The sequence below is a fragment of the Chiloscyllium plagiosum genome, unplaced genomic scaffold (genome assembly GCF_037043375.1).
Source record: "Chiloscyllium plagiosum isolate Xiang-an unplaced genomic scaffold, Cpla_swu_hap1 HiC_scaffold_14, whole genome shotgun sequence".
Classification (NCBI taxonomy): Eukaryota; Metazoa; Chordata; class Chondrichthyes; order Orectolobiformes; family Hemiscylliidae; genus Chiloscyllium; species Chiloscyllium plagiosum.
Window position 1 is genome coordinate 23,959,272 of NW_028270152.1, and position 12,037 is coordinate 23,971,308.

At 42.9% G+C, this 12,037-nt stretch overlaps 1 protein-coding gene across 1 annotated transcript in view; it reads right to left on the reverse strand.

Annotated features, from left to right (window-relative positions):
- Positions 1 to 369: 369 nt before the first annotated feature.
- iho1 (interactor of HORMAD1 1) overlaps positions 370 to 12,037 on the reverse strand; it is a 29,379-nt gene continuing 17,711 nt past the window's right edge. The window contains exon 7 of the mRNA XM_043708630.2: positions 370 to 2,313. Coding sequence (XP_043564565.2) covers positions 964 to 2,313 — 1,350 coding nt within the window. The 3' untranslated portion in view covers positions 370 to 963. The remainder of the gene's footprint in view (positions 2,314 to 12,037) is intronic.

Consider the following 12,037-nt stretch of genomic DNA (forward strand, 5'->3'; position numbering starts at 1 on the left):
TATTCTTCCTATGGCAGTCATATTTCAATTACACAAGAAAGCGTGGAAGGAGAAAAAGCTATTCATTCCACTAAGCTTTCCACAGACTGTGTGAAATCTGATGTATCAAGCACTTTAATCCTTTTCAATGTATTAGCAACAATGGAAAATTATTAACTATCCTGTGTGCCCCAGGAACGAATTTTGAAAGCTGGAAGGATCTGTCAAAACAAGGTTGTATAGCAGCTAAAAAAAAGATCAGAAAGAAAACAACAGGCCTCGTGTCAGGGTGTAAGAACAGCTTTTGGCTAAAAGACATTATATCAGCCAGTTAATATATCAGGTAATCCATTTTTCCCTTAATTCCTCTGCTTAATTTAAACTGAGATTTATTATGATTTAAACAAATCATCTCATATATATATATACATAGGTTTGCATTTCAGATATAAGAACAGAAAAAATTTGTATTAAAGACTATTACTGGATGTAATGGAAATAGTTTTCAGAAGTAGTTGGACAACTATAAAATGTCAAAGTACAGTGTGCAATATAAAGATAACAGTATAGAACAGAAATGCTCTTACAATCAGATGGTAGGTGTACATTAGCAAAGGTAAATAAGGTACTGGAAAATTAGTGCTAACCACAAATAAAATACACATACAAAAAAGTGCCAATATCTTAACAATCAAACCAGTGACAGGACAAATATCAGAAACAAACGGATGCTATGAATGCTGTTAAATTTATAGCTGTTTCAAATAACAAACAAAATCATAATTAGAATGGATTAATTTCCAAAGCAATAATCCAAGACTGACATTCAACTGTCAGGATATAGTGTATCAATATGAACAAAATATATTTACTACATAAACATAAACTTTATACTAAAATGAATTTTTAATATTTTATCATTCATTCTTCCAACTGTGCGAAAAATATTGATGTGAAATGTAATAAGAGCTGTATACACACTAATCAGTCAGAATCATCACTGCTGTCAAAAAGGTTGAGCTGTGTTTTGTTTTGTGCTTCCTTTCCAAGTGAAACTTTTGGTAATTTAGCACAGGTGCTCTCCTGAGTTAAAGGACTAAACCATGACTGAAGTTGATGTTCAGATTCCATACCACTTTGCAAGTTGCTCCTTTGTAAAGAGTTAGAAGACTGCCATGAAAGATTTCTCTCAGACATTTTAGGAATTTCTTTCCCCTCATTTTGCTGTGGATTATTGCCCTTCTTCACATGTCCCTGCCAGTTCTGATCTCTCATATACAGTCCCTCAAGAGGGTATCTTCTCCTTTCATTTATATTTGTTTTTCTGCGGGTATTTGCCTTAATCTTTGGCTTATCCAGAGCAGGTTTTTTCATGAAAACATTAAGGGACTTTGATTTATCTGATGCTTTGGCAATGATTTCCTTTCTCTTACTATGTGCATTATAGGTGGCTCCCTTTTCAGTGCATCGTCTAGTTGCCATCTTCCTGCCTGCTGCTGCGCTATAACTTCTCCTTGTATTGTTGTTCTTCATAGTGTCCTGCCACATTTTCTGACCAAACTTATATTTTACATTTGGATTGAAGGAAACAGGAGTCCATTTGTTTTCTTTGCCATTGTGATCCATTTTCTTAACATTGCACTGCTTGGGAGCATTGGAAGTATAGGCTGATTTGTTCTTTGTACCATTCTGGTATTCAGTCAATTTGACATCAGCATGGGGAGGTACTTGAAAAGATAACTCATTTGGCAAAACCTCCTTGTGTACAATGTGAGGAAATGGACACTCAGATGTGTGATTGGAGTTTGTTGCAGTAGAAAAAGAAGAAGTGCCTTCTGCCTTGCCTCCACAACTTAAAGAGATAGCATTATGCTCATGAATGGAAGTACACAGCCCTGACCTGGCATCAACTGGCAAAGTTTTCTGATAACCATTCAGATGACTACTGCTACTATCATTAGGTAATATTTCTGAACATACAGCTTTAGTATCTAAAGGTTGGTGGTTGTCCACTAGATCTGGTTGAGGTTGGAATAGTGTTGTGCAAACTCTTGTACTTTCATAATAAGCCTTCTTCTTACCAACTATGCAGAGTTCCTCATTTGTACTAGGAGTTGTTTGTGTCATACTGTTTTGCACCTGAATGTTCAGGCTTGAATTAGAAGTGAGTTTATGAAGTTCAGACAGAATTTCTTTAACCTGAAAGTTGTCTTTAAACCAACAGAGCTGTTCAGACATTTTCTGATCTTGTTGACATTGTGCATGTTTAATTCCATCAAGGCATTCCTGCATTATTTGTAGTTGAGTTCTAAGATTATTCACTTCCACCTCCTTCTGCAAGAGAAAAGGTCATGGTGTTCATGAAGCTATGCCCTTCACAGTCCTACAATCTAAATACAGTCAAATTCTTCTGGCAATGACACATTTTCAGGACAACTTATAAAATTCTATGAAAATGTGACTACTATATGTGGCATATGGATAATTCCTAGCTTCCTGTTTAATTCAACTAATCCTGGGTATTTCCTTTGCAAAATGATAGACAGAATACTGAAAAAAAGGATAAATGGTATACCCTTGTACTTGAGTGAGGACAGATACTGACTGTACTGTGTACAATAGGGAAAAACATGTAGCCAAGGTATCACTTGCAATGGTGTATTTTCTCATTCCCACCATATTACCTTTGATGTCGCACAAGGAGCTGTTCTTATCCTTTGCAGTTCCTATCCACATGCTTCCCCTTAGCAATGTCGTTCATAAACATAATGTATGCTGAGACCCAGATCTCAACTTCTCTAAGTCCTGCTTATCCATCACTCCTACTTGTTGAACTAAATTGAGTTACTAGATGAGCTGGAGTCATTTTTCAAATTTTAATTCATGTTTTCAAATCTCTTGTGGCCTCATTCCTTCCAATCTTTAATCTCTATCAGACCAACAATTCACCAAAAATATCACTTTTAATGTATTGCTGCATTTCGAGCATTTCCAAATTTAACTGCTCCACCACTGGAGGCTATGCCTTTAATTTCCCAGGTCAAAGTGCAGGTATTCTCTCCCAAAACTTATTTGCCTCTCATTCTTCCATTAAATGCTCCTAAACATGTATCTCCATGTGTATCTGGCAGCGAGTTAGCTGAGACAGGAGTGGATTTGACCAAAGTTACAGAGGTGGAAATAGGTAGTTTTGGTAATGATATAGATAGGTGGTTAGAAGGTCATTGGGTCATACAGCATGGAAATACCCTTTGGTCCAACCAGTCCATGCCGGCCATAATTCCAAACTATATCAGTCCCACTTGCCTGCGCTTGGCCCATACCTCTCCAAACATTTCTTCTTCATGTACTTATCTAAATGTCTTTTAAACATTGCAACTGTACCTGCATCCATCATGTCCTCTGGAGGTTCATCCCATACATGAACCACGCTTTGTAATAAACAATTGCCCCATGTGTCTTTAAATATTTCTCCTCTCACTTTTAAAAATATGTGCCCTTGTCCTGAAGTCCCCCATCCTAAGGAAAAGAAAACTGCCATTCACCTTATCTATACCCTTCATTATTTTATAAACCAATAAGGTCACCTCTCAATCTCCTCTTGTCCAGTGGAAAAAGTCCCTGCCTATCTAGCTTCTCCTTATAATTCAACCGCTTCAGTCCCAGCAACATCTTGGTAAATCTCTTCTGAACCATCTCCAGCTCAATAATATCCTTCCTATAACAGGGAGACCAGAATTGAGCCTGGTACTCCAAAAGAGGCCTCACCAATGTCATCTTAAGATTGAGTATAATGCGAAGGCTACAAGAGGTTTGTTTCAGCTTCAAATAGTTGCCAGAGAATGTGGTGGCAGAGCTAACTAGGGAACAGAGTCTGTAGTAAGAGGTGAAGAAAATGGATGGTCTTCTTAAATTTAATGGAAGAAATTTCTGTTCATCTGGAATCAGATGGCAGACAAGCAGTGTGACAATTTAGTATTGTTAACAAAGAACAGTACAGCACAGGAACAGACCTTCAGCTCACTAATACTACACTGACACATGATGCTTATCAAAACTAAAAACCTTTTGTCACTATGCAATTCGTATCCTTCTAGTTCATGTCTATTCATATATCCTCAAAATGCCGCTTAAATATTAATACTGTATTCGCCTCCAATACCTCCTCTGGCAGCACATTTCAGGCACCTACCACTTCCATGTAAAAGCCTTGCCTCTCATATTTCCTTCCAACTTACTCTCTTTACCTTAACCTTTGGTCCCTAGTCGTTGACATTTCTGCTCTGGGAAAAAGACTTCGATTATCCATGCCTCACATTATTTTGTAAACTTTTATCAGGTTAACTCTCATCCTTCAACATTCAAGTGAAAACAGACCAAGCTTTTCCAACCTCTCCTCATACCTAATATCCTCCAAACCAGGCAAAATCCTGGTAAACTGTTTCTGCACCCTCTCCAAAGTCTCCACATCATTCTTGTAGAGTGGCGACCAGAACTGTACACAATAATCCAAATATTATCTAACCAAAGGTCTATATAGCTGGACCATGACTTACCAATGTTTATATTCTGTGCCCCGACTAGAGAAAACAAGCATGCTGTATGCCTTTTTGACTACCTTATCCACTTCTGTTGCCATTTTCAGAGAATTGTTGTCCTCTATGTCTAGATCCCTCTATACAATGATGTTATTAAGGGTTCCGCCGCCTCCGCCTCTGAGCTTACTTTTTCAATCAGGACATCCGCCCACTTTCCAAGGACCCCTTTGCACACCTCCAACACACACCATCCACCTGGACAGCCCGTGTTGGCCTATTACCCACCCTCGATCGCTTCATTTCCAACTGCCACCGAGACATTAACCGCCTCAACCTGTCTACCCCCCTCCCCCACTCCAACCTCTCACCTTCACAACGCGCAGCCCTCCACTCCCTCTGCTTCAATCCCAACTTCACCATCAAACTAGCGGATAAAGGGGGTGCAGTGGTAGTCTGGTGCACTGACCTCTACACCACTGAAGCCAAACGCCAACTCGAAGAAACCTCCTCCTACCGCCCCCTCTACCATGACCCCACACCCCATCACCAAACATCATCTCCCAGACTATACACAACCTCATCACTTCAGGTGATCTCCCACCCACAGCTTCCAACCTCGTAGTCTGGGAACCCCGCACTGCCCGATTCTACCTCCTTCCCAAGATCCACAAGCCCGACCACCCTGGTCGACCCATTGTCTCAGCCTGCTCCTGCCTCACTGAACCGATCTTCACCTACCTCGATACTGTCCTATCCCCCCGGTCCAGGAACTCCCCACATACATTCTTGATACCACCCCGTCCTCCACTTCCTCCAAGAATTCCATTTCCCGGCCCCCAAAGCCTTATCTTCACCATGGACATTCAATCCTTCTACACCTCCATCCACCATGACCAGGGCCTCCAAGCCCTCTGTTTCTTCCTCTCCCGACGTCCTCAACAGTACTTTTCCACTGACACTGTCGTTCGTTTGGCTGAACTGGTCCTCACCCTTAACAATTTCTCCTTCGGATCCTCCCACTTCCTCCAGACCAAAGGGGTAGCCATAGACACCCATATGGGCCCCAGCTATGCCTGTCTCTTTGTCAGCTACGTAGAACAGTCCATCTTCCGTAGTTACACTGACACCACTCCCCACCTCATCCTCTGCTACACTGATGACTGCATTGGTGCCACCTCGTGCTCCCACAAGGCGGTTGAGCAGTTCATCAACTTCACCAACACATTCCACCCTGACCTTAAATTCACCTGGACCATCTCTGACACATTCCTCCCCTTCCCGGACCTCTCCAACTCCATCAGTGACGACCAATTTGACACTGACATTTTTTACAAATCCACCGACTCCCACAGCTACCTGGATTACACCTCTTACCACCTGACCTCCTGCAAAAATGCTATCCCTTTTTCCCAATTCCTCCACCTCTGCCGTATCTGCTCCCAGGAGGACCAGTTCCACCACAGAACACACCAGATGGCCTCCTTCTTTAGAGACTGCAATTTCCCTTCCCACATGGTTGAAGATGCCCTCCAACGCATCTCATCCACATCCCGCAACTCCGCCCTCAAATACCACCCCTCCAACCATAACAAGGACAGGACCCCCGGTCCTCACTTTCCACCCTACCAACCTTCGCATAAACCGCATCATCCGCAGACATTTACGCCACCTCCAAGTGAAGCCCATCACCAGAGATCTATTTCCCTCCCCACCCCTTTCCGCAAAGACCGTTCCCTCCGTGACTACCCAGTCAGGTCCACGCACCCCCAACAACCCACCCTCCCCTCCTGGCACCTTCCCCTGTCACCACCAGAATTGCAAACCTGCGCCCACACCTCCCCCCTCACCTCCATCCAAGGCCCCAAAGGAACCTTCCACATCCATCAAAGTTTCACCTGTACATCCACCAATGTCAGTTATTGTATCTGTTGCTCCCGATGCGGTCTCCTCTACATTGGGGAGACTGAATGCCTTCTTGCAGAGCATTTTAGGGAACATCTCTGGGACACCTGCACCAATCAACCCCACCACTCCATGGCCCAACATTTCAACTCCCCCTCCCACTGTGCCGAGGACATGCAGGTTCTGGGCGTCCCAGAAGCATGAAGAATGCCTCATCTTCCGCCTCAGAACACTTCAACCTCAGTGAATCAATGTGGACTTCACCAGTTTTCTCATTTCCCGTCCCCCCACCTTACTCCAGTTCCAACCTTCCAGCTCAGCACTACCCTCATGACCGGTCCTACCTGCCAATCTTCCTTCCCACCTATCCGCTCCACCCTCCTCTCTGACCTATCACCTTCCTCCCCACCCCCATCCACCTACTGTACTCTTTGCTACCTTCTCCCCAGCCTCACCCCCTCCCATTTATCTCTCCACCCTGGAGGCTCCCTGCCTTCAGTCCTGATGAAGGGCTTTTGCCCAAAACGTCGATTTTCCTGCTCCTCGGATGCTGCCTGACCTGCTGTGCTTTTCCAGCACCACTCTAATCTAGACTCTGATTTCCAACATCTGCAGTCCTCACTTTTGCCTAATCTATTAAGGGTTCTGCCATTTATCGCATACTTCCCTCCTCCATTAGATCTCCCAAAATACATCACCATGTATTTGTCCAGATTAAACTCCATCTGTAAATGCTCTGGTCAAGTCTCTAGCCTACTTATATGCTGCTGCACTCTTTGGCAATCATCCTCCTTGTCTGCAGATTCCCGAATCTTCGTGCCATCGACAAACCCAGTAAGTCGATCATTTACAATTTCTTTCAACTTACTGATATATATTATATTACAAACAACTGGTAACCCAGCACTGATCCCTACAAAAAGCTATTGGTCACATATCTTCAGCCAGAAAACCACCTTCCATCCCTACTCTGACTTTATGAATAAGCCAGTTCTGTTTCCATCTTAACAGGTCACCACAGATACCATGTGATTTCAGCTTTAATATCAGCCTACCATTCTGCTTTCAATCATCTCTTTCACATCCTCAAAAAAAACTTAATCAAGTTTGCAAGACATCACCTTCCCCGCACAAAGCCATACCGCTGATCACTAATAAGTCCATAATTTTCCAAATGTGAGTAAATCTCTAAGAATTTTCAATTTCCCTACCATTGACTGCAATTTCTTGGATCATCAGTTACCCTTCTTAAACAAAGGAACAACGTTGATTATTCTGCAGTCCTTTGGGACCTCTCCTGTGGAGAGGAAACAAATACTTTGTACAAGGCCCCAATAATTTCTTCACCCGTCTTCCTCAACATTCTGAGATAGGTGCCATCATGTCCTAGGGACCTTTTTACCTCAAAGCTTATTGAAATACCCAACACCTTTTTTATACCGATATGCCTAAGAATATCAACATACCCCTCCCGAGACTCACAATCCACAATGTCCTTCTCCTTTGTGAATTCTGATGCAAAGCATTCATTAAGGGCCTCACCCACTTCCTCCAGCTCAATGCATAATTTTTCTCCTTTGTCCTTAAGTGAACCTATATTTTCCCTTGCTGTCCTCTACCTCCTTATATATGAATGAATGCCTTGGGAATTGTCGTAATCCTGTTTGTCAAACACATTTCATGGTCCCTTTTAGTCCTCCTAATTCATTGTTTGAGTTCTTTCCTGCTATCTTTATATTCTTTGAGGACACTGCCTATCTTCAGTTTGCTAAATTTTGCAAATACCTCGTCTTCCTTTATGACTAAGCTCTCAATTTCTCTTAACATCCAGTTGCCAAATCTCGTCATCCTTTTCCTTCATTTTCACAGAAACATGCTAGTCCTGAACTCTAATCTTTAAAAGATTCCCACATGCCAGATGTGGATTTACCTGTCTAATGTTGTGGTAGTTAGGTTTCCTCTTTCACCCAAGTATTCTCATCCTTATCCGTAAGTAGTTTAAACTTACAAAATTATGCTCACTCTTACTGAAATACTCCTCCACTGAAATGTTGATCACCTGGCTGGGCTCTTTCTCCATTACCAGGCACATTCATTAGTTGTACTATTTGCACAATATTTCAAAAAAACTCCTGAACACACCGAACAAATTCTTCCTCAACCGAACCCCGGCACAATGAGTTCCAGTCAATATGGAGTAAATTAAAATTAACCACAAAAACCCTGTTTTTACATTTTTCCATAATTTGTCCATATATCTGTTCAAGGTTTGTGAGAAGATTTGTAGCTCGGGTGCTCATAGAAAACACACACCGGATCATCAACGCCACACTCACAGGAATCAGATTTACTAGAGAGGAAGAAAAGGACAACCAACTCCCATTCCTAGATGTGATGGTACAGAGAACACCGAACGGAGAATTCACCACAAAGGTATACAGGAAAACCACACACACAGACCAAGTCCTGAACTACGAAAACAACCACCCCAACACACAAAAGAAGTTGCATCAAGACACTGTTCAAAAGGGCCACAACACACTGCAGCACACCAGAACTGCAAAAAGAGAAAGAAGAACACCTCTACAATGTACTCGCCAAAAATGGATACCCCCGCAATTTCATCAACAGGTGCCTAAGGGAAAGATAATGGAATGAGGACATGCCACAACCCAAAGGACTAGCCACGTTACCATACATCAAGAACATTTCTGAACTGACAACCAGACTACTACGACCACTAGGACTCATAACAGCACACAAACCAACAGCCACTCACAGACAACAACTCACCAGGACAAAGGACCTGATACCCAGCATGAGCAAAACCAATGTAGTGTACAAAATCCCATGCAAGGACTGCACAAAACACTACATAGGACAAACAGGAAGACAGCTAACGATCCATATCCATGAACACCAACCAGCCACGAAACGACACGACCAGCTATCCTTAGTAGCCACACACACAGATGACAAGCAACATGAGTTTGACTGGGACAACACTACTATTATAGGACAAGCCAAACAGAGAACAGCCAGGGAATTCCTAGAGGCATGGCACTCATCCACAGATTCTATCAAGAAACACATCAACCTGGACCGGCCACTGCAGCGGACAGCTGGAACTGACAACCAGAAGCGGCAGAGACAAACCACTATAAATACCAGAGGAAACATCACAGAAGCGCTTCACAGGAGGCTCCCAAGCACTGAGATTGTCACCTAGACAGGGGACGAAACGTCTGCAAAACAAATTCCCAGCTCGGCGAACAGAACCACAACATATCTGTTCCTCTATCTCTCGCCAGCTGTTGGGAGGCCTTTGTACAATCCCAAAGTGACTGCTCCCTTCCTATTCCTGAGCTCCACCTATATGGCCTTAATGATGAGCCCTCCAAGGTGTCCTCCCTCAGTACAGCTGTGATATCCTCCCTTATCAGTAATGCAATTCCCCCACCTGTTTCACCTCCCTCTTTATCATACGTGAAACATCTAAATTCCAGAATGTTAAGCTGCCAGACTTGACCCAATGAAGTCTCTATAATAGCTACAACATCATAGTTATGTATATTAATTCTAGTTCTAGGTTCATCGGTCTTAACTGTCATTCTGGTTGCATTAAAACCATTCTGGTTGCATTTCAGACCACAGTCCCACTGCATTCAGTAACCTCCCCTGTCTGATCTTGTTTGGATTAGATTCTCTCCAGTATGGAAACAGGCCCTTCGGCCCAATAAGTTCACACCTACCCTCTGAAGAGTAACCCACTGAGACCTATTCCCCTACATTTACCCCTGACTATTTACCTAACACTATGGGCAATTCAGCATAGCCAATTCACCTGACCTGACCTGCACACCTTTGGATTGTGGGAGGAAACCGGAACACCTGGAGGAAACCCATGCAGACATGGGGAAAACGTGCAAACTCCACACAGACAGTCACCTGAGTCCCCACCACTGTGAGGCAGCAGTGCTAACTACTGAGCCACCATGCCACCCCAGAGTCTTCCTAGCCTTAGTCACAGGCTCCTCCTCAGCCTTTTTACTTGCTGATTTACTGCTCTGGCTCCCTCATCCCACCGCTCCCTCCCCACCCACCATACACACACATCCCCAACCAGGCTGCACTAGTTTAAACCTTTCCAAGTGGCACTGACAAACTTCCCTGCCAGGATATTGGTGCCCCCTCCAGTTTAAGGGCAACCCATCCTTCTTGTACAGGTCCCAACTGTTCCAGAAGACATCCCAATAATCCACATATCTGAAGCCCTCCCTCCTACAACTGCTCACTGTTCTGCTTGTGTTGTGTATCTGTCAAGCCACAAATGATTACCTTTGTTGATTAGTGGACTGATATCAAGGTTAATTATTCTTCTAATCTGACAAATGTTCTGGGGTTCACAGACAAAATTCCTCCATGATACCCACCAAAATTGAGGCATAGCTGCTTTTTTGGTAAAATTCAGCAACGTCTTTGCAGCTAAGGATTTTGGCACATGCTGATTGACATAGCATGATGCTGTACAACAACATATTCACCCCTTGACTGTTCAGAGCTGGCAAACACAACAAGACGCCTGACTTTCCGTCTTCAACAAAACTGAGAAAAGCCTATAAGTTCTGGACTGGCAATATGAAAAAAGTAACGCAGAGACGTTACGAGCAATGAAGTAAGTGGAAATTGAGTGAGTACTCAGAAATCAAGAACGAGCCATAAGATGCTCCTGTTCTGATACATGACACAGGTGCCTGTTCCTGCACAGAAAGCAACCTAACAAAAGCATTTCAATGTAAGGTGGTGGTGAGTTCCAAAGAACAATAATGAAGTGTTGGACTCTATTATAACTGAAAAAAGACAAAGAACTGAAGATGCTGGAAATCAGAAATACAAACAGAAATTGCTGGAGACACTCAGCATCTGAGCAGACAAAGCACAGTTAACATTTTTGGTCCAGTGATTTTTTTCAGAATGGATCCACAGCATCCAGATCCTGCCAGACCTGCTGAGTTTTTCCAGCAATTTCTGTTTTCCATCTCTTTTATAAGTGAGTCTAAGATAAGTTATGATGATATGCTAAGACTCCATAGATGGAGGGTGCAGGTGGTCACTGCACATAGAGTATGCCCCAGAGATATTCTGAGAATGTTGCCCAAGTTGAAGGCTTGAAGAAGATGCAGGAGAACTGCAGCCACTCAGTAACCAGTCTGACTTACAGGTTCAGAATTGGTGCCACTTTGCTTCTCTCTGCTAGATGGAAAAGCAGCAAATGAGGTGAGCTAATGAGATGTTAATGCATCCATACAGACTTCATTAAACTGACTGGCCTGTAAATGCTGGGATTATCTTTACAGCCCTTCTTGAACATAACTTCAATGCTTTCAATTCTTCAGCCTTCTGGCACCTCCCTGCAGTCCAGAGAAGACTAAAGCATAATGGCCAGTATCCCCAATGTCTACCTTCACTTCCTTCAAAATCTCTGGTCTTGATGCTTTGTATATAAGTAAATAGTCATACATCGTAAACTTTCTATTATGTTAAAACATCATTTTACTACAGATCAGTAAAAGTATCAACAGCAAAAATTGCACTTCAGTCTTGTGTAAATAAACATT